The sequence below is a fragment of the Tursiops truncatus genome, chromosome 19, assembly GCF_011762595.2.
Source record: "Tursiops truncatus isolate mTurTru1 chromosome 19, mTurTru1.mat.Y, whole genome shotgun sequence".
In the NCBI taxonomy this organism is placed as follows: Eukaryota; Metazoa; Chordata; class Mammalia; order Artiodactyla; family Delphinidae; genus Tursiops; species Tursiops truncatus.
Window position 1 is genome coordinate 51431903 of NC_047052.1, and position 20894 is coordinate 51452796.

Below are 20894 nucleotides of genomic sequence, written 5' to 3' on the forward strand. Positions count from 1 at the left end.
AAGGACCGAGGGAGGGGCGGAGGGGCGGGGATGGGGAGGGGCGGGGAGGTGAAGGGGCGGGAGGGGCGGGCAAGGAAGGGGCTGGGGTGCGGGGGTCCGAGACTCGCTCTTCTGTCCCTTCCAAGATCCGGCCACAGGCATGAGGGGCCCCGGGCCGAAATGATAGTGCTGGCGCCAGCCTGGAGCCCAACTGTGCGTATCCCTGGGGGTTAAGGTGGGGGGAAGGAAGAGCGGTGTCAGGATGGGCAGAGCTGAGAGGGGAGATGGACAGAGTTGGGGTGGACAGGGTGTGGGGAGATGGACAGGGGTGGGGAAGATGGACAGAGTTGGGAGGAGATGGACCGAGTTGCGGGGAGATGGACAGGGGTGGGGAGAGATGGGTAAGGGTCGGGGGAAGAAACAGGGAGGTGGGTACAAATGGTAAAGCTGGGACCCAGATCTAGGGAGAAACAGGAGAGATGAGCATGGAGGGGCAGAGGAATGGACAGAGATGAGAAAATTCTGGGCAGAAGTGAGCAGAAGTGGAGAGAGATGGGTCGAGGTGGGGAGATGGGGGGCGAAACAGATGGGGCAGAGGAGGTGAAAACTGGTCAGCGCCCGACCAGAGGCAGAAAGAGATACAGGAAAGATGGTCAGAGGTGGGCACACAGGAGCCAAGAGGAGGAGGAGCTGAGAAGTGGAAGAGCTGGAAAGGAGAAAGAGGGAAGAGAGAAAAGGGGGCCGGAGGGGGCAGCCTCGACAAGGGAGGGGGCGGGGCGGGGCCAATGGAGGCCTCACCCCGCGCCGCCCGCAGACCTCGCTGCTGCTGCTGCTGCTGCTCAGCCCCCGCCTCCGCGGGGCCCCGGACTGCTCCTTCCCCCACAGCCCCATCTCCTCCACCTTCACCAGCACCATCGGCAAGCTGGTGAGCGTCCCTGCTCCAAATCTGAGGCCCAGGTTCTGTCTCTAGGTCTGAGTTCCCCCTGTCTAGGTCTCGGTGGGTGGCTCCCTGTCTCCCCACTCTGGGTCCCCGGCTCTCCTCCCCCAAGTCCCTGCTCCCTTCTCTCTGGGTCCCTGTCCCCCTCTCTCCGGGTCCCCGCCCCATCCGGGTCTCTGTACCCCTCTCTCTGGGTCCCCCATCTCCCCACCCTGGGTCCCGCCCCCCTCTCTCTGGGCCAATGTCCCCCCGCCCCCAGGTCCCCATAGCTCTCTTTCCTCCTGTCTGCAGCCAGGCCTGACTTTGTTTTCTCCCGCAGTCTGACTACCTGCTTCAAGATTACCCAGTCACTGTTGCCTCCAACCTGCAGGACGTGAGTCACAGATGGGAGGGGCCCGGGATGGAGGTGGGAAGGAGAGATTCAAGGCTCACCACCCCTCAGGGAGCCAGGCTAGTGTGCTGACCCGGCCCCCTCCTCCCCCGGGACCCTGGAGTCCCGGCCCCCAGCCCCACCAGTCTAAGCCCCCTGCCCCCTCCGCCCACGGGACCCAGAGCCTGGGTGGTCTCTCCCCAGGACGAGCTCTGTGGGGCTTTCTGGCGTCTGGTCCTGGCCCAGCGCTGGATGGGACGGCTCAAGACTGTGGCTGGGTCCCAGATGGGGAAACTGCTGGAGGCTGTCAACACCGAGATACACTTCGTCACCTCATGTGCCTTCCAGGTCAGCCCTGAACTGGGGGAACAAGTGAGGGGAGCGCGATGCTTTCCTAGGGATTGGAAGCAAAGGTCTGCTAGGACTTACTGGAGATTTCCTTTGACCTGATCAGCCTGAGGGAGGTGGAGCTGGAAGCCCAGTCCTGCTGGGGTCCCTCAGTGCTGGGAAGGGACAATTCTCTAAGTACTGGAGGATGGCCAGGGGTCTGAGCCCAATGCACCAATTCTAAGTTTGTTTCTCAGGCCCTGTTGAAGGATATTGCTAAGGGGTTCTCACCCCTAGCAACCCGGAGAAGGAGGGGATCTAAACTCCCTCCTGATCCAGGTCTGACCGCATTGCTAAGGAGGCTTCCCCCTAGCAACCTGGGGGAGCAAGGCTCCAAACTCTCTGTGAGACCCAGGGCTTGCCCTTGACCTGAGGTGACGCTAGGGGTGATGCCGTGGTGACGTCTCCCTCCCCTGCCCCCAGCCCCTCCCCAGCTGTCTTCGCTTCGTCCAGGCCAACATCTCCCACCTCCTGCAGGACACTTCCCAGCAGCTGGTGGCCTTGAAGCCCTGGATCACCCGGCGGAATTTCTCCAGGTGCCTGGAGCTGCAGTGTCAGCCGGGTAAAGGTGCCCAGCGCCCCATAGCCTACCGCCCCACCCCCTCCTCTCCCACCTTCACTAGGCCCTCACCCCTTCCACTCAGGGCTCCCCAGACCCCACCTTGTTCCTATGGGCTGTGTGACTTTGGGCCTGTCATCCCCCTCTGGGCCCCAGTTTACCCATCTCTGAGAAGGGATTAACCAATCCTGCCTGTTTCTCTGAGGTAGCTGTATGCCATAGAAATAGAATGAGAGTCACACATTTAAGTGTAAATTTTCTTGTAGCCATGTTTAAAAAAAGTTAAAAAGAAAAAAGGTTAATTCACTTATTTTTCAGGATTCTTTTTTTTTTTTTTTTTTTTTTTTTTGCGGTACGCAGGCCTCTCACTGCTGTGGCCTCTCCCATTGTGGAGCACAGGCTCTGGACGTGCAGGCTCAGCGGCCATGGCTCACGGGCCCAGCCGCTCCGCGGCATGTGGGATCTTCCCGGAGCGGGGCACGAACCTGTGTACCCTGCATCGGCAGGCGGACTCTCAACCACTGAGCCACCAGGGAAGCCCAGGATTCTTAATGTTTGTTATTTTTTAGCATATTATTGGTGGATTTATTTTTAAAACTTTTTTATGTTGGGATAATTACAGATTCAAAGGAAAGGAGCATAGAAACTGTACAGGGAGGTCCTGCACACCCTTCACCCAGCCTCCCCAGTGGTACCTTTTGCTTGGTAACATTAATTCTAGCACAATGTCAAAACCAGGAAATTGACATGGGTGCAATCCACAGAGTTTATTCAGAGTTTACCAGTTATATATGAGTGCATGCATGTGTATGTGTATTAGTTTGTTACAGCTGCTGTAACAAAGTACCACCAACCAGGTGATTGAAGCAGCAGCAGTTTATCTTCTTACAGTTGGGAAATTGAGGGGTGAGCAGGACCAGCTTCTTCTGAGGGCTGTGAGGGAAGGATCTGTTTCAGGTCTCTCTCCTTGGCTTCTAGATGGCCATTTTCATGTTCACATGGCACTCTCCCCCTATGCATATCTCTGTGTCTAGATTTCCCCTTCTTATAAGGATACCAGTCATATTGTATTAGGGCCCACCATTAACAACCTCATTTTAACTTGATCACCTCTTTGCAGACCTGATCTCCAAATAAGGGCACATTCCGAGGTACTGTGGGTTAGGATTTCATCATATGAATTTTGAGGGACACATTCAACCCCTAAAAGAGAGAGTGTGTGTGTGTGTATCTATGTGTATCTATGTAATTTTTTCACACATGTAGCTTTGTGTAACCACATGTGAGTTTGTGCAACTAGATCTCGTCCTAAAACTCCCATCCTAACCCCTGTCAGCCAGTAATCTGTTCTCTATAATGATGTTATTGAATTTATTATTATTATTATTTTTTTTTTGGCTGTGCTGCATGGCTTGTGGGATCTTTGTTCCCCAACCAGGGATCAAAGCCGTGCCACCTGCAGTGGAAGCGCATAGTCCTAACCACTGGACCGCCCGGGAATTCTGTGATGTTATTGAATTTATTTATTTATTTAGTGGAGCCTTAACCACTGGACCACCAGGGAAGGTCCTTGAATTTAATTCTCATAATTTTATAATTTTTAAAATAATATTTAAATCACAAATTTTGGGAGGGTGCATGCCCCGCAACTTGTGGGATTTTAGTTCCCTGATCAGGGATCGAACCAGGGCCCTCGGCAGTGAGAGCTCAGAGTCCTAACCACTGGACCGCCAGGGAAGTCCCTAAACCAGAAATTTTACTAACTCAATATTTTTTATTTAACCCAATATATTTTAACCCAAAATAATATCATTTCAACACATAATCAATATTTTTAAAAATTATTTCATGAGGTATTTCACATCCTTTTTTCCCTACTAAGTCTTTAAGAAGTGGTGTGTATTTTACACGGACAGCACATCTCAGTTCAGATTGGCCGCAGGTCACATATTTATTCGCCACGTGAGGCAAGTGGCCGCCATATTGGATGGGCCAGCCCTAAAGTTTCAAAGTGGGGAATTCCCTAGAGGTCCAGTGGTTAGGACTCTGAGCTTTTGCCGCCAAGGGCACAGGTTCAGTCCCTGGTCAGGGAGCTAAGATCCTGCAAGCCACGCGGTGCGGCCAAAAAAAAAAAAAGTTTCAAAGTGAAATAACTTTATTGGAATATGACGAGAGACCACGCCCTGTGAGAACTTAACTTGTTCAGTTTATTAAGGTTTCCTTTACGGCCAAGTATATAATCAGTTTTGTAACTGAACAAGGTCTTAGGAAAATAATAGTTTGTTTTGTTTTTTGGTACGATCAGGGTTGAATCAGTGTGTATGTATTCTATCAACCTTATCTTGGTATTATTCAGAGACTTTCTGTCTTCGTTATATTTATCTACAAGATGTGTCAAGTTCTGAGAGGGATGGTTAAAAACCTCCCGCTCTAGGGACTTGCCTGGCGGTCCAATGGTTAGGACTCCATGCTTCCACTGCAGGGGGGCACAGGTTCCATCCCTGGTCAGATCCCGCAAGCTGTGCAGGGGGTGCACAGACATAAGAAAACCTCCCACTCTAATTATATTCTTCTCAGTTTCTTCCTGCATTTCCAATCATTTAGTCATTTATATATATTTTTTAAATTTATTTATTTATTTATTTTTGGCTGCGTTGGGTCTTCGTTGCTGCGCGCGGGCTTTCTCTAGTTGCGGCGAGCGGGAGCTACTCTTTGTTGCAGTGCGCGGGCTTCTCATTGCAGTGGCTTCTCCTGTTGCGGAGCACGGGCTCTAGGCGCATGGGCTTCAGTAGCTGTGGTGAGTGGGGTCAGTAGTTGTGGTGCATGGGCTTAGTTGCTCCGCGGCATGTGGGATCTTCCCGGACCAGGGATCGAACCCGTGTCCCCTGCATTGGCAGGCGGATTCTTAACCACTGCACCATCAGGGAAGCCCTAGTCATTTATATTTAACGTTGTCATTTGTATTTACATGTATCACTAATCATTCATTCAACCAACCTTTATTAACCATCTCCCTGGCGCCTGGCATTGGAGACACAGCACAGAACAAGATCAAGTCCATGTCCATGGGAGGCTGACCTGCTAATCAAGGAGACAGACGATAAACATGTAAACATATAATTAATCAGGAAAGTGAGTGTAATGAGACCCATGCAGGCAAATTAAAACAGGGTGATGGAATCATGGGCTGAGGTGGTTAGCTGGAAAGTCACTGAAAGTTGTGAAAAAGGGAACAGCCAGTGCAAAGGCCCTAAGGCAGAAACCTGCCTACCTGTTTAAGGAATCATGAGGAGGCCCCAGTGGCTGAGGCCAAGTAAGCAAAGGGGAGAAGGTGGGTGGTGAGGGTACAGAAGGAACAAAGGGGCCCAGATCAAGTGGGGCCTTGTGAGACATCATAGCTTCACACTTTGTATCTTTCATCGTTCTATTATCTGTCCATTCATCCACTCAGATATTTACTTTATGTAAATTAAACTATTAGTTAGTAAGCACTAAGTAGTAGGTTCTGGCAATAAGCCTCCTGTCACCCTCGTGTAGCTCATAGACTATTGGGGGAAGAAGACAAATAAGCAAATCGATACATAAGCACTAGACACACATTTGTCCCTTTATAAAATAAAATGTAGGGAATTCCCTGGAGGTCCACTGGTTAGGACTTCCACACTTCCACTGGCAGAGGCCTGGGTTTGATCCCTGGTCGGGGAACTAAAATCCCACATGCCGTGTGGGCAAAAAGAAAAAAAAAGTACAATGATATATTTGAAATAAAAAGTTATTAATGGCTTTAAAAAATAAATAAAATTCAACCTTACTACATGCTAGACACTGTTCTAAGCACTTTCGGTATAGTCATGCATTTAATCTTTGTGACAACCTTATGAAGTCGATACAATAATTATCCCCATTTTATGGATGAGGCGACTGAGGCCCAGAGAAGTGAGCAGCCCACCTGAGGTCACACAGCAGGACCAGGCAGGCCTTTTTTTCCTTCCCTGGCCTGCCCCTTCTTCTCAGTCACCCAGCCTCCTCTCTCCTGGCAGACTCCTCCACCCTGCTGCCCCCAAGGAGTCCTGGGGCCTTGGGGGCCACATCCCTGCCGGCCCCGCAGGCCCCTCTTCTGCTTCTCTTGCTGCTGCTCCTGCTGCCCGTGGCCCTCCTGCTGCTGGCCGCTGCCTGGTGCCTGCACTGGCGAAGGAAGAGACAGAGGATGCCTTACCCTGGGGAGCGGGTGAGCCAGTGGGGTGGGCAGAGGGCGTGGCCGGAGTCAGCTGATCCTTTGGGGGCCATAGGTGCCCTGCCTAGAGCACTGACTCCTCATCAACCTGAGGACCCTGGACTTGGTGTTGGCGTGGGTGGCATGTGTGGTGGGGGCCGGGTGGGGAACTTGAGTAGGGAAGGGGTGGGTCAGTCCGCATGCAAGAAGACCCTTCTGGGGCCATGGAGGGGGACAGACTGGAACAGACAGCAGACTGGAGGCCAAAGAGGAGGCTGCTGGGCGAGGGTTCAGGGAGAGAGGACAAGGCCTGAGCCAGGGCCGGACCATGGGGACGGAGAGGAGGGGACGGGCAGAGTCAGGGGTCAGGGATCATCGGGAGGGATGGGGCTGGAGACTGACAGGCTTGGTGGGGGGTGCGAGGAAGGAGGAAGGGGAGGTGGCGCAAGCAGAGGACGCTGGGTCTGGCCCAGTGGGGAACCTGGGGGGAAGAGGGAGATTCGGGAAAGACAGTGAGCTCAGTGGGGACCTGCAAGCATGAGGACACCGCCCACCCCGACCTCCAGGGAGGTATACAGGAGTCTACAAGCCAGGAGAGAGCGGCCTCCTGGAGCAGGCAGAGGGGACCACCTCTGCAAAGCCCTCCTGGTGTGAAAAAGGTCAGAGGGATCTAACAAGAAACATCTGGCATCAATGGCTCACACGTAGAGTGCCTCAGTGTCTCAGGTCTTGCGCTGGAGCTTCCTACAGATTAAGTCACTTAATTGAGAAGCTGGTGCCATTATTATCCCCATTTCACAGAGGCGGAAACCAAGGCCCAGAGAGGTAAGTCATTTGCCAAAAGTCACACAGCTCGTGAGTGACAGAGCCAAGATTTGACTCTGGGCCTTCTGATTCCGGCTTCTGTGCCTTTCACTCTTTTGCCTCAGTTTCCTTATCTGTACAAAATACTCTAATAATAATCCTTCTACCATAGAGTTGTTGAGAGGTTAAGGGAAGTGACCACAAAAAACCCTTTGAGCAATGCTGTCCAAGGAAATAGAATATAAGCCACACCACACATGTGATTTTAAATTTTCTAGTAGCTGAATCTTTTTTTAAAGTAAAAATAAGCAGGTCAGTATAAAGAATATATTTTAGGGAATCCCCTGGTTGTCCAGTGGTTAGGACTCTATGCTTCCACTGCAGGGGGCACGGGTTTGATTCTTGGTTGGGGAACTAATATCCCGTAAGCCCAGTGGCGTGGTCAAAAAAAAAAGAATATATTTTATTTCACCCTGTGTATCCAAAATGTTGTCATCTCAATATGTAATCAATACTTTAAAAAATTATCAATGAGATATTTTTACATTCTTTTTTTCATACCAGGTCTTCAGAATGTAGTGTGTATGCACCACTCACAGCACATCTCAATGCATATGCCAAATTATCAGAAATATTTGATCAGTATTTAGATTCCATGAAATTTACAGTTGCATAAGTAGATTCGTATACTCAAGTTCTTTGAAACCTACAGAAGTTTTCCAATAACTAGATCACGGAACAATTTCTAAATTAAATGATCTTTCATGTCAGCATTTGTTTTGGGGAGTACTTTTTTTTTTTTGGCTGCATTGGGTCTTCGTTGCTATGCACGGGCTTTCTCTAGTTGTGGTGAGCAGGGGCTACTCTTTGTTGTGGTGCTGTGGTGCGAGGTCTTCTCATTGCAGAACACAGGCTCTAGAGTGCAGGCTCAGTACTTGTAGTGCACGAGCTTAATAGCTCTGCAGCATATGGGATCTTCCCAGACCAGGGCTCGAACCCTTGTCCCCTGCATTGGCAGGCGGACTCCTAACCACTGCGCCACCAGGGAAGTCCCGGGCAGTACTTTTTATTACAATTCTTTTTGAGATACAATTTTTTTTTTTTTTTTGGCCACGCCTCGCTGCATGCAGGAGCTTCCCTGACCAGGGATTGAACCTGTGCCCCCTGCAGTGGAAGCTCAGAGTTTTAACCACTGGACCGCCAGGGAAGTCTGAGATACAACTTTTTTTTTAAAACACATTTTCTATCTTTTTTTTTTTTAAGTCTTTATTGAATTTGTTACAATATTGCTTCTGTTTTATGTTTTGGTTTTTTGGCTGGGAGGCATGTGGGATCTTAGCTCCCCGACCAGGGACCAGGGACCAGGGATCAAACCCGCATGCACTGCATTGGAAGGTGAAGTCTTAATCACTGGACCACCAGGGAAGTCCCTGAGATACAATTTTCAGTTGAGAAGTTTTCCTCCTACCCTTGTCCCTGTTCACACCCTGTTTTCCCACTCTCCCAATAACCACACTATTAGTTTAAGTTTAAATTAGGTAAAATGAAAAACTCAAGTGTCTCAGTTTTGCTGGCCACATTTAGAGTGCACAGTATTCACATGTGGCTGGTATCACAGCTGTCCTGGAGAGCGCAGATCTCTCATGGTTGCAGGGAGTTAGTTCTCTTGGCCAGCAATGCCCAAACACACAGTGAGCATTCAGGGTGAATGGAGTTGTTTTTGGCATTGAGACTGTGCCAAGCCCTGAGCTTGTTGCTTTCCTCTCCTCTGTCCACGGAGCCTCAAACAGCCCAGTGAGTCATCTATCATCCCATTTTACAGAGGAGGACACTGAGGCCCAGAGAGAGGAGTCACCTGCCCGAGGACACAGAGTCGGAACTTGGAGGAAGTCAGCTAGAAACTGGTCCTTTCCTTGGCCACATTGCTCCTGTCACTGTCTCCCCAGGATGGAGGCAACGCCAGCACCCAGCAGCAGCCCCGGCCTCACCCTCCCCACTCTGTACAAAGCCCTTGTCCCCAGGAAAATGTATATAAATCATCCTTTTCTACCAGCTCTGGCCAGGCCTGTCTGTGGATGGGACAGGGTGAGTGGATGGGGCAGTTTGGGTTTGGGTCTTGGTTTTTCAGTTAATGCAGTGTTTCATTCAATACCTATTCTCTGAGGCCTCCTGGGCCCCAGGGCCAGTGCAGGTCAGGGCTGGGACCCACACGTGAGTGAGAACCAGCCCCACCCTCTCAGGGTTCCTGGTCCATGGGGGAGAAGACAGGGGCCCCAGAGAGCCCCAGTACAGGATGACACACGCTCTAATGGAGGTAGCATAGGCACTGTGGGAGCCCCGAGGATGTACCTGAGCCAGCCTGAGATAACAGGGAAGCTCTCTAGAGAGAAGGACTCAAGCCAGATTTTAGAAGGTGGGGGTGGAGGGAAGGGCATCCCAGTCAAGGGGAACCGCCAAAGCAAAGGCTTTGTCCAGAAAGTCCAGAAAGTGAGAAGCTCCTTTGGGGAACACTCAGGCATCTAGAAGTCATTCCTTCATGCGTTAGATCTCATGGGGAAGACGATCTCCACCTTTTTGACAGGTGAGGACACTGAGGCCCATACACGGCCAGGGATTTAGCCAGATCACAAGGAAGCCGGACAGGCACCGGAATCCAGATCTCTAAGCCTAGACTGAGCGCAAAAGGGCATGCCTCGTTGCCCGCTGTGGGCCTACACGTATTATCGCTTTAGGGGGTAACAGCGCTTCTCCTCCAGCCTTCTCGCCCCCGCCCCACCGCAAACACAGCGGACAACTCACGCGAGGATTACCAGCCCCTCCTAAATACGGCAACGGAGGCTGAACAGCCCCGCCCCCGCAGAGCCCCCTCCTACCCCACGTGATCTCGCCCGGCACAGCCATGGCCGCCTAGGTTCGATAGAGACGATACTGATTGGACAGTCAAAAGACGACCCGCCTTCCAGTGGGCCTTTCTGCGCACGCGCACGGCACTCTGGTCCGTGAAAAGACGGAAAGCGGCCGTGTTGCGTCACTTCCTCCGCCCCTGTTTCAAGGGATAAGAAACCCTGCGGTTAAGGTTCCTTCTTTCCCAGGCGGCTGCCGAAGATGGCGGAGGGGCAGGTACAGGCTCTGCGCGGGCCGGGGCGGTGTGGGGCCGGGGTGGGGTCGAGACCGGACCGGGGTTGGACCTCTTTTCTCTCGTAAGTGTACTGTGGAACTTAAGATCGATAACTGAGCAAAACAGAAAGCTTTCGGGGTAAGAGGAACCCAAAACGGGAATATAAAGCGGTTTTTACGCTCTGGGCTGGCTAGAATGCGGCATCATTTTTCCCCCAGGGGGCAGTGATCGGGGCTTCCAGCACAAGAAAAGTTATTTTAAAACTAGGCCTGATTTACCTTGATCTTGGCCGGGTCTTGGCCGAATTGGGCCCGTGTGTCCTCAGCGGTGGGGAAGCACGCGGAAGGCAGCTGCGCGGCCAGGGGACGAAGAGAAGCCGAGGATTGGTCAAAATGGAGGGTACTTTCGCCCTGCCCAAAGCGCGGGTTGTTTCGGCCTCGTGGGAGTGCGTATTAGGGGTCTCCTGCAGCTGTGGGTATTTTAGCGCGAAATCTTTGCAGCGGGTCGAGAGAGCTCCTGCCTACAGGGCATGCAGGCGCGAGTTGCTCTTTTCCTTTCTCCTGGGGGTCGAGGAACTCTTTAAAGGTCTGCTGGTGCTGGAAACAGGATTGTAACGAAATGTTTACAGCAGTGGGATATCCTTTGTCCTTAACGATCTGGAGGTCCTCAAGGACGGCAGCAGAAACTTAACTCTGACTTGGCCCAGTCTTCTTTGGTAACCAATTAGATATAAAGGAGGGGATGGCCCTGGAAGGGGTGTACCTGTGATGGGTCTATGGTTCCGGAAGGAAAACCACGTTTGGGGCCAGGCAAGTGGTAGAGTTCTCCGAACCTGTGTCCCTGCATTTACGGCTCCTGGTATAGTTTGCCTTGTATTCTGTGTAATTCAGCTCATTTAGTGTTCCTGAGGCAGATATTGGAGATTTGGAGGGTTTTGACCAAAGTCACATTGTCAGGAAGTCTGGTTTTAGATTCTGTAGCCTTTTACACCGGCTTCCAACAATCACAACATGTATAGGAAGCCCTTGGTAAAGAGTTGGGACTTTCACTTTTGACAAGAAGTTGAGGATTGGCGTTTGAGCAGTTCGCGGGAGGATGCAAATCTAGTCAGTACCAGAGCCAGCCAGGGCTTTTGACTACCCTTCCTAGTTTCATCTGCTCTGAACCTTCATGCTAGAAAAACATCTTTGAGACCAGGACAGAATCAGATTCTGTCGAGATTCTAAGGTTTGTATCCAGATCACAGGTTCTTCTGCCTGGAGGATCAGTATTGCTAGTCTGGATTCAGATGGTAGCTCATTTGCTGACTGTCAGGCATAATCTGGGCATAAAGATTCTTGCCCTTCAAGCAGCTGAGATGTGAGGGGAGTCCTTGGGTATCTTACCCCACTCACTGAAATCCTGAGTCATTTGCTCTCTTGGCCTTCTCTGTATAGTGAGGCTTAGTTCCTAGTTCCTGTGTCTCTTACTTGGTTAGCAGGCAACCTGGGAGGTAGGTGAAATGATCAAGTAGGGAGGAATGATTGTTTGAGGTGGGGAGTCAAAGCTGTGGGTGCCTCTGAGCCCTCTCAACCTATCTCCAACAGGTCCTGGTTCTCGATGGCCGAGGCCATCTCCTGGGCCGTCTGGCGGCCATCGTGGCTAAGCAGGTGCTTCTGGGTAAGTCTGCCCCCTGCCCACAGCTTCCCCAGACATGAGCCTCGAGGTCAGTGATGAGCAAAAATCACCATCTTTCGTTTGAGTCTGACGACCGTGAGATCAACCCCATGCACCGCTCTGAGACCTGCCAGGCTCCTCCCCTCCTAGGTTGGGGGCTCTGGGCTCTGTCAGACTAACAAATTGAACTTAAGCACGAGTCCAGCTCCGCCGATTGCTGGTCTGTGACACGGGGCAGGAGACTCCGTGCCTTCCTTGTTCATTGTGGTCGGTTTGAGACGGAAGGAGCCTCCTTTCTGGGTCCTTAGCAGTAATTGGGCCTGCTTCCTAACCTTTGACCTCCTTGATTGTATCATTTTCCATTCCCTCTAGGTCGAAAGGTGGTGGTTGTGCGCTGTGAGGGCATCAACATTTCTGGCAATTTCTATAGAAACAAGTGTGAGTGAGGGCCTGGGAGGAGGGCTGGAGAGGGTGGACCTCTGTGGGGCTCACACTTCACGGGCTCCTAAGCAGTCCCACCAGTGGGGGGAGGTCCTAGTCTGAGTTCCCGAACACGCCCTCGGAAGAAAGGTTGTGTGCTGCGTTGGAAGGAGTTACCATCTGCCTGAGGACTCTTGAGGCCTCACACACTCTCCCCTCTTGCCAGTGAAGTACCTGGCATTCCTCCGCAAGCGGATGAACACCAACCCCTCCCGTGGCCCCTACCACTTCCGAGCCCCCAGCCGCATCTTCTGGCGGACAGTGCGAGGTGAGCTGGGCCTGAGGACCACAGGGGCTGATGGGGCGGGTGGCCGGTGATGAAGACTTTTCCCACTCTTGTTCGAGTTTCCCAACCATGAGATGACTCCACATGCACTACCATCTGAGGCCGCCTGCCTGCCCGCCCGCCCAGGTGGGGCAGCGGGGTCCTCGCATGCCCCGCTGAGCAGGTCTGTTGTCCTCTGCCCACAGGCATGCTGCCCCACAAGACCAAGCGAGGTCAGGCCGCTCTGGACCGCCTCAAGGTGTTTGATGGGATCCCGCCACCCTATGACAAGGTGAGCAAGACCCATCTCCCTCAGCAGCATCTTTGTGTCTGGCGTCTGTGATGTTCTGCAGTTACCTACATTGTTTGATCCTCGTGAAAACAGCACTGGCTGAGACGCCAGCCCCAGCCAGCCTTCTTCCCTGTCTGTCCCTCACTCCAGGTCTCTAAGTCCCTCTTCTTCTCTAACAGAAAAAGCGGATGGTGGTTCCTGCCGCCCTTAAGGTTGTGCGTCTGAAGCCTACACGGAAGGTGAGTTCCGGGGTCTGCTGAGTGATGCCTTGGGGTCCCAGGCTTCCTGGGGGGTGCACCTAGGGCCCTAAGACTGGCAGATGATGGTTTTTTCTCACGATGGTCTGCGGATGCCACTGTGGGCAGTGCCGATAATGCCAATGGCTCAGCTGATGCCAGGAGGAGCAGAGAGCCCTGCCAGGGGTAGCCGTGTCTCTTGAGCATGGGCTTGCTGAAAAGTTGTATGGCTAGACTGGGATCTTCTAGGACCGGATGTCAGCTCCCTTCCCCTAGTCACCCTGGCCTCGTCTTCTTACAGCTTCGTTTCTCCCTCTCCCCCCCCAGTTTGCCTACCTAGGGCGCCTGGCTCATGAGGTTGGCTGGAAGTACCAGGCAGTAACGGCTACACTGGAGGAGAAGAGAAAGGAGAAGGCCAAGATCCACTACCGGAAAAAGAAGCAGCTCATGGTGAGGGTGGGGCTGTGGCTGGAGGGGCACCACGTTTTCTGGGGCAGGGTCTGGGAGCTGATTACTCTTAACTTGGGTCTTAGTTGTGCCCTCAGAAGGCTCTGCCTAAGGCCCAGTGTGGGTGGCCCCCTGGGATAAGGGCAGTCCTAGGGAGCAGCCACTAACCACCACCTGTCACCTTGACCCCACAGAGGCTACGGAAGCAGGCCGAAAAGAACATAGAGAAGAAAATCGACCGATTCACAGAGGTCCTCAAGACCCATGGATTCTTAGTCTGAGCCCAATAAAATTGACTGTTTCTTCTTCATGCTTGGCCTGGCCTGCCCTTCCTCCATCGCCACCCTAGGATGTGGGGGACCCCAGGGGCTGCCATCCAGGTGCCACAGGCAGCCTGGGGCTTAGAAGACTGGGTATAGCAAAGGCGCCTTAGCCACTGCTGTTTAAGAAAGGCCTTTTTAAAAGCGTAGACAGTTGTAAGGGCTGTGCAGGCAGAATTTGCCTGTGACCTATTCATTCATGAGAGTTTTAGGACATGGACAGTTCGAACAACCAGTGCTGTTGCAATACTGGCAAAAGTGAGTTGGAAGACCTAATTGGAAGGGCCACTCACATCGCTTACAGGGAGTCTGTTTAAGCTTCCCACATGGTCAGGTACTATACTCTGCAGCTGTTAGGATGTGAGAGAATGCTTGGGCAGCACGAGTCTGGGGTTCTAAAAGGTGTTTATGGGGCTTCCCTGGTGGCGCAGAGGTTGAGAGTCCGCCTGCCGATGCAGGGGACACGGGTTCGTGCCCCGGGCTGGGCCCGTGAGCCATGGCCGCTGAGCCTGCACGTCTGGAGCCTGTGCTCCACAACAGGAGAGGCCACAACAGTGAGAGGCCCGTGTACCGCCAAAAAAAAAAAAAAAAAAACTTCTAAAAGGTGTTATGGAAGGGAAGTACGGCCCAAGGGGTCACAGGCATTGCCCTTGTGTCTTCCCTATATTTTGTGATCCAAAACTAATAAATTATTTTTAAAGAAGTTTGGCGTCTTTGCAGTGTGTGTCTGCCATAGAGGCAGGCCCAGGGGAGCAAGGCCCTCGGCGGATGGGAGGCTTTGAAGAATAAAACTGGCTGTGCTCTTTCTGCAGATGATGGATTAGAAACTGCCTTTCGTGGAGGAGTTGGCCCTTGTAGAGACTGACATGCCAAGGAATTTGAGGTGCCTATGAGATTGGTATTTACGACCTGTAGAGCCTGGTGTTGCCCAGTTTGCATAAAGTTGTCTTCCCTAATTCAGCTGCAAAGTATGGAATTGCCACCATTCTCTAAAACTGGTTCCTCACTGTGGGGCATGTGGTCTCTTCCAGTCTGCCACGCCAGGCCACGCTTAATGTGAAGAAATGGACAAGAAAAACACTTTGTAAATGGTGGTTAGGCATTAGAGAAAGTGGGATTTGAAAGCTCTTGGTGCTTTGTAAGATTAAAACTAGGCTGGTTAGATCTGCCAGGGTGAGTCCCTGAAAGGGTAAACATTAGGGTACCCAGCCCTGAACAGTCACCCTTGGTCACCTCTCAATACTTGACCCAGGTGGGCCCCCATCCCCATCTTACTGATGAGAGTTATATGCAGTCAGCAGTGTCAGCCAGGATGACACTCAGGGGTCTGGTGTGACGAAGGTACGCACATCTGTACTGGGAAGAAAGCTAGATTTGTGCTGCCCTTGGGACTGGTAGGCAATACTTGCTAGTTGGTTCACGGGGCAGATCATAACTTGGCGCACTGTGCCGTTCTCTCTTGCTTAATCTCCAAAATGTCTAATATACCACAGTGGCTTAAATTTTCTCTAAGAAAATCATTTTGCAAGTGGGTGCCCTACCCCTCCTGGGGCTCCTGCTCACCAGCAGAGCTGCCTACAGAAGCAACTGAAAACCAGAGTTTAAGTCTTAAGTTTAACAGGACTGCATGTAAAAGCACAATATAATCCCCTGGAAACCACAATCCCTTATATTTGGCTTAAAAATGTAAAACTTGCCACTTCTAAAGACACCCACCATTAAAGAGATGAAGACAGGTCAGACTGGGAGAAGTTATTTGCATATCATCTCTTGCAGGACTTGAATGCCAAATATGTAGAAAAACTCTTTAAAACTCAGTAACAAAGAGATAATCAAATAAAACCGGCCAAAACATGAAAACACGTTTCACCAAAGAAGATACACAAATGCCAATAAATACATGAGAAGATGCTCCTCATTCCTCAGAATGCAAATGAAATCTCCAGGCATAACCTTAATCATTCCTGCGGAACAAGTACAGGGAATCAGAACCTCTGGGCCAACAGAATGAACGTTTCCAAAGCTCCAGTTCCATCTTGCCCAACTGCCCACAACCAAAGCACCCTCCAACAGAACGTGACGTGCCAGTCCCAGGTCAGCCTCATCTCCTGGTCTGTGGGTGGGGTGCAGGGATAACGTCTTGTTTTAATAGACATTTCTGTGCTCACTGGGGAGGGCGAGGGTCTCCAGGTCTCCTAGCTTTTGGATTTCTGTTGTGAAATGCTAGTAAATGTCTGAAATCTGGCAGAGACAGGGAAATACGCCCTCAAGTGGTAACTAGAGTTAGCTGAAGTTTATTATTGGGCACCAAAGCTGTTCACACTGCAGTTAAAAAAATCGATGTGGTGGGTTGTAAGTAGCCTTAAAATGATAATGAAATTGAGGGGCTTCCCTGGTGGTCCAGCGGTTAAGACTCCACGCTCCCAATGCAGGGGGCTGGGTTCGATCCCTGGTCAGGGAACTAGATTGCGCATGCCGCAACTAAAAAGATAAGGATCCTGCATGTCACAACTAAGACCTGGCCAAGCCAAATAAATAAATAAATAATTTAAGTAATAGTGATGATAATGAAACAATATAAATGAAAAGGAAAAAAATCAGTATTACAGAAAGGAAAGGAGAGAGGTAAAAGACTGAAAAATTAGAAAAGAGGCAGAGAGAAAGGCAGAGGAGGGTGAGAGAGGTGTGTGTGTTTGGTCACAATGCAAAATGCATTTCCTACTGTGGGTTGTGATCAAAAATGTCTAGGAAGCTAATGACCTAAACATCTCCAGTTCGCCCTCACCCCTTCAGAGTGAAGCAGTATTTCTTTTTTTTTTTTTTTTTTTTTAGTATTTCTTTTCTTTATTCTTCCCTTATCAAAATCTCACCAGCTGCTCTGAGCAATTTGCAAAATACTGAGCATTTAAGACACCAGACAGGAAATCATACCTAATCTCACCACCTGGAGATGTAAACCACCAGGGCAATATCATGCATTTCCTTCCAGGCTTTTTTCTAAGTTACAAACTTTTATGCAGACTTTTATAGGTAACTTTTGTACATAGTTTAGCACACATTGTAGACAGCAACTCCGGGTCCTGCTTTTTTTTTTTTTTTTAAACTAAATATCATAAATCCTTTCTAAGTCATTCAAAAACTCCAGAACTTACTTTTTCTTCAAAAAATAAATTATAAAGCTACTACAAGGTCACTGGGGGGAAGACATAGCAGGTTCTAAAATGAAAAGTCCCTCAATGCCACCCCAGAGGGACTGAAACAATGATAATTAAAAATGTATCATTCATCACCTATATGTGGAATCTAAAATATGACACAGATGAACTTATGAAACAGAAACAGACTCACAGATATAGAGAACAAACGTGGTTGCTATGCGGGGCTGGGGGGGAGGGATAGATTGGGAGTTTGGGATTAGCAGATGCCAACTATTACATAAATAGGCTGGGAAAGCAAGGTCCTACTGTGTAGCACAGGGAACTATATTCAATATCCTGTGATAAACCATAATGGAAAAGAATGAAAATGTATATATATGTATAACCGAATCACTTTGCTGTACAGCAGAAATTAACAACATTGTAAATCAACTATACTTCCATAAAATAAATTTTAAAAAATGTTCAAAATTCACAAAGCTATTAAGTGTAAAAGAAATTTAAATAAACTTCAAATGATTTTTTGTAAGTTTGTAGCATTTATATTTCTGAAGTTATTACAACTTAAAAGACATCATATATATTACATATACATATATATGCAACCAGCCTTCGCTGTCTAGAAGGGCATTTTTTTTTTTTTTTTTTTTTTTTTTTGCGGTACGCGGGCCTCTCACTGTTGTGGCGTCTCCCGCCGTGGAGCACAGGCTCTGGACGCGCAGTCTCAGTGGCCATGGCCCACGGGCCCAGCCGCTCCGCGGCATGTGGGATCTTCCCAGACCGGGGCACGAACCCGTGTCCCCTGCATCGGCAGGCAGACTCAACCACTGCGCCACCAGGAAGCCCTATGAGGGCATTTTTTATGTTGATAAAAAATATTCTAAATCTTCGCTGTTCAATATGCAAGCCACTAGCCACATGTGATTACTGAGCATTTGCAGTATGAATAGAATGAGTGAAAAATTGAATTTTAAATGTTATTCAATTTAAATAACCACATGTAACTAATGGCTGTTACTGGACAATGTAGTCTATAATACCTAAAAAGATAAGCCACACTGTATCATGTAATAAGCTTTAAAAAATGCATTAAACAACAAGGACCTACTGTATAGTACAGGGAACTGTATTCAATATCCTGTGATAAACCATAATGGAAAAGAATATGAAAAAGAAATATATATGTAAAAAATTGCAGTCGTCCTATAGATTGTCCATAAACATTTGAATAAATGGGTCATGCCATGCCTCTTGTTCTGCACTTTGCTTTGTCCACATACAAATTCAACAGAGGGTAGAATATTTTGGAAGACACATTGGCAGATGATAACAGGGTGACAGCGATTGCTTCTGCAGAGGGAAACTGGGTGCACGTGTCCGGGGAGAACAGTGAGGGAAAGATTCATCTTTCACAATTTACTTTGTACTTCTAGAATTTTGTACCATGTGCATGAAATCCCTATTCAGAAGTCATCGCAAATTTAAAGATTAAAAAGTGAAACGTGTTTGGCAGCGTTTTCATTTCCGGATTGGTTGACTTACCTCATGTTTATTACGTGCTTGCAGAGTGGTCCACGATCAAGCTATGCCAGGATTTACCCATCTGCCTATAAGTGGACATTTTGGTTTATCTAATTCTCCATTCATTTGGTCAGTTATTTAACAAGGACAAACTGAGCACCTACTATGTCACAATCACTAGAAGCCCTGGAGAACAAAGGCAACGAAAATTCCTGCCCTCATTTTAGTGAGGAAGAGGAAACAAAGGATAAATAAGAAAGCATGAAAGGGGAGGGGGCAGGGGGAGTTTGGAATTAACATATGCACACTACATAAAATAGGTAAATGACTAGGTCCTACAGTATAGCACAGGCAACTATACTCAATATCTTGTAATAACATAATGGAAAAGAATCTGAAAAAGAATATATATACATTTATATGTATAACTGAATCACTTTGCTGTACACCTGAAGCTAACACAACATTGTAAATCAACTATACTTCAATTTTTTTTTAAATTGGAGAAAAATCAAAAGAATAATATTTTGTGACCTGTGTAGAAGTTTGTTGGGAGCACACATTTTATGTTCTAAATGCAATGCTTAAAAAAGTCTTTACTAGGGAATTCCCTGGTTGTCCAGTGGTTAGGACTCTGGGCTTCCACTGCCATGGGAACTAAGATGACACGAGCTGCATGGTGTGGCCAAAAAAAAAAGAAGTCTTTACTAGACTCATAAGTGAAAAAAACAAAACTCATGTCTTCTTCTAGTACATTTATGGTTTCATTCCCCAAACTCACCTAAATTTTATCCTTACACATCAGAAATTTACTTTGGCATACAGTAGGTGGTAGAGATCCAACTTTATTTTTTTTTCAGATGGTTGCACACTTGTCCTAACACGAAATCACTGAATATTCTGTACATTCCCCAAAGGTTTTATTATTTATTTATTTATTGTGATAGGTAAGAAGTGGATTTATTTAGAGAGAACCACACTCTGTGGAGTTAAGAGCGCTGGGAAATTTTAGACCAAGACTTAACTAAGGAAAGAGGCATAAGACACCTATCCGTGCCAAGGTCTGGAGTTTGAAATCTCCCAACAAGGTGCAAGTCAGTTAGAGTGTGGACAGCTGTCAGGGTTGGTTTGAGACACCGGGTTCTTGCCACCACTGCCCAGAAGGGGACCGGGTACCAAATAGGTGCTCATTAAGTGTGAAGTGACTGTAAAAAGGACTCAAAGCTTCCTTCTTTAAAGGTTAGTGACTAAGAACGCTGGAGCCAGACTGCCCAGGTTCAATTCCCACCTCTGCCTCTCATTTTCTGCGAAACCTGGAGCAACTAATGCCTCAGTTTCCCCATCTGCAAAATGGGAATAGTAACCGAACCATCCTTAGATTGTTAGCACAATGCCAGGCACATGGCAACTGCTCTGTTAGATTTTGCTTGACAAGAATTTAAAAAACAATAAATTAGTATTCAGTTATAGACGTGCACTGACAAACGCAGCAGATACCAGCCCCATGTAGCTATTTATATTCAAATCGAATAAAATTAAAGTTAGGGCCTTTCTCACCTTCTGGGATGGCCCACACTCTGTCTGTGGAATATGTTTCTCTCTAAATAAATCCACTTCTTACCTAAAAAGAAAAAAAAGTTAAAAATTCAGGTCCTCAGTCGCACGCACCCCACTTCCAGTGCCAGTGACTACTGTGCTGGACAGCGCAGACACAGAACATTTCATCACAGCGGAAACTACTATTAGACAGCGCTGTTACAATCAGCAGAAGACCTTTTTATTTTTTTAATTTAATTTTTTCCCGAAACCATTGTCTGGGGATGAAATGGCCCATAGAGGAAAACAACGTTCACTAAACTGCACAAAACTCGTGGGTAGTGCCCGCTCCTCACAAAGATGGCGGCGCCGCAGAGCATGCATGTTCCTAAGACTTTCCGGTCTCCGGCCCTGCAAAAAGATGGCCGCCGCCACAGCCCGTTTAAACCCTGAGCGGACACAGCCACACTGTCCCCAAACCCCACGTGGTCCCACTCCCCGCAGAAACAAGGCCGCCTCCCGCCAACTCTCGCGATAACAAGGCTGGCCACTCTTTCCCACCGTGACCTACCGCGACGGCGCGCAAAGATGGCCAAAGAGTCTCGCGAGACAGTGT

At 49.1% G+C, this 20894-nt stretch overlaps 3 protein-coding genes and 4 non-coding genes across 11 annotated transcripts in view; all 7 read left to right on the top strand.

Moving 5' to 3' along the window:
* Positions 1–9303, top strand: part of ALDH16A1 (aldehyde dehydrogenase 16 family member A1) — a 27776-nt gene extending 18473 nt beyond the window's left edge. For 3 of the 5 annotated variants that reach the window (XM_033845182.2, XM_073796143.1, XM_073796144.1), the window contains 6 exons: positions 126–192; positions 794–949; positions 1236–1366; positions 1491–1634; positions 2151–2235; positions 9072–9303. The gene's annotated coding sequence lies outside the window, so the exon portion shown is untranslated. Of the gene's footprint in view, positions 1–125; positions 193–793; positions 950–1235; positions 1367–1468; positions 1635–2150; positions 2236–9071 lie in introns of all 5 variants that reach the window. The other 2 variants (XM_073796142.1, XM_073796141.1) reach the window with 2 other exon arrangements.
* FLT3LG (fms related receptor tyrosine kinase 3 ligand) overlaps positions 1–9303 on the top strand; it is a 9597-nt gene extending 294 nt beyond the window's left edge. The window contains exons 2-8 of the mRNA XM_033845198.2: positions 126–192; positions 794–904; positions 1236–1289; positions 1491–1634; positions 2097–2235; positions 6273–6460; positions 9072–9303. Of these exons, the coding sequence (XP_033701089.1) occupies positions 160–192; positions 794–904; positions 1236–1289; positions 1491–1634; positions 2097–2235; positions 6273–6460; positions 9072–9284 (882 nt within the window). The 5' untranslated portion in view covers positions 126–159 and the 3' untranslated portion in view covers positions 9285–9303. The remainder of the gene's footprint in view (positions 1–125; positions 193–793; positions 905–1235; positions 1290–1490; positions 1635–2096; positions 2236–6272; positions 6461–9071) is intronic.
* A 982-nt stretch (positions 9304–10285) lies between these two features.
* On the top strand, positions 10286–14053 carry RPL13A (ribosomal protein L13a). Its single transcript, XM_033845206.2, has 8 exons — positions 10286–10369; positions 11954–12026; positions 12396–12461; positions 12670–12771; positions 12975–13060; positions 13240–13299; positions 13624–13746; positions 13938–14053. Exons 1-8 carry the CDS (start codon positions 10355–10357, stop codon positions 14022–14024), a joined length of 612 nt encoding a protein of 203 aa, XP_033701097.1. The 5' UTR covers positions 10286–10354; the 3' UTR covers positions 14025–14053.
* On the top strand, positions 12070–12153 carry LOC117309340 (small nucleolar RNA Z195/SNORD33/SNORD32 family). The gene has a single exon (XR_004523626.1). It is a non-coding gene; the product is annotated as a small nucleolar RNA Z195/SNORD33/SNORD32 family (small nucleolar RNA).
* LOC117309339 (small nucleolar RNA Z195/SNORD33/SNORD32 family) lies at positions 12811–12895 on the top strand. The gene has a single exon (XR_004523625.1). It is a non-coding gene; the product is annotated as a small nucleolar RNA Z195/SNORD33/SNORD32 family (small nucleolar RNA).
* Positions 13100–13170, top strand: LOC117309341 (small nucleolar RNA SNORD34). Its single transcript, XR_004523627.1, has one exon. It is a non-coding gene; the product is annotated as a small nucleolar RNA SNORD34 (small nucleolar RNA).
* On the top strand, positions 13375–13461 carry LOC117309344 (small nucleolar RNA SNORD35). Its single transcript, XR_004523630.1, has one exon. It is a non-coding gene; the product is annotated as a small nucleolar RNA SNORD35 (small nucleolar RNA).
* Positions 14054–20894: the final 6841 nt, after the last annotated feature.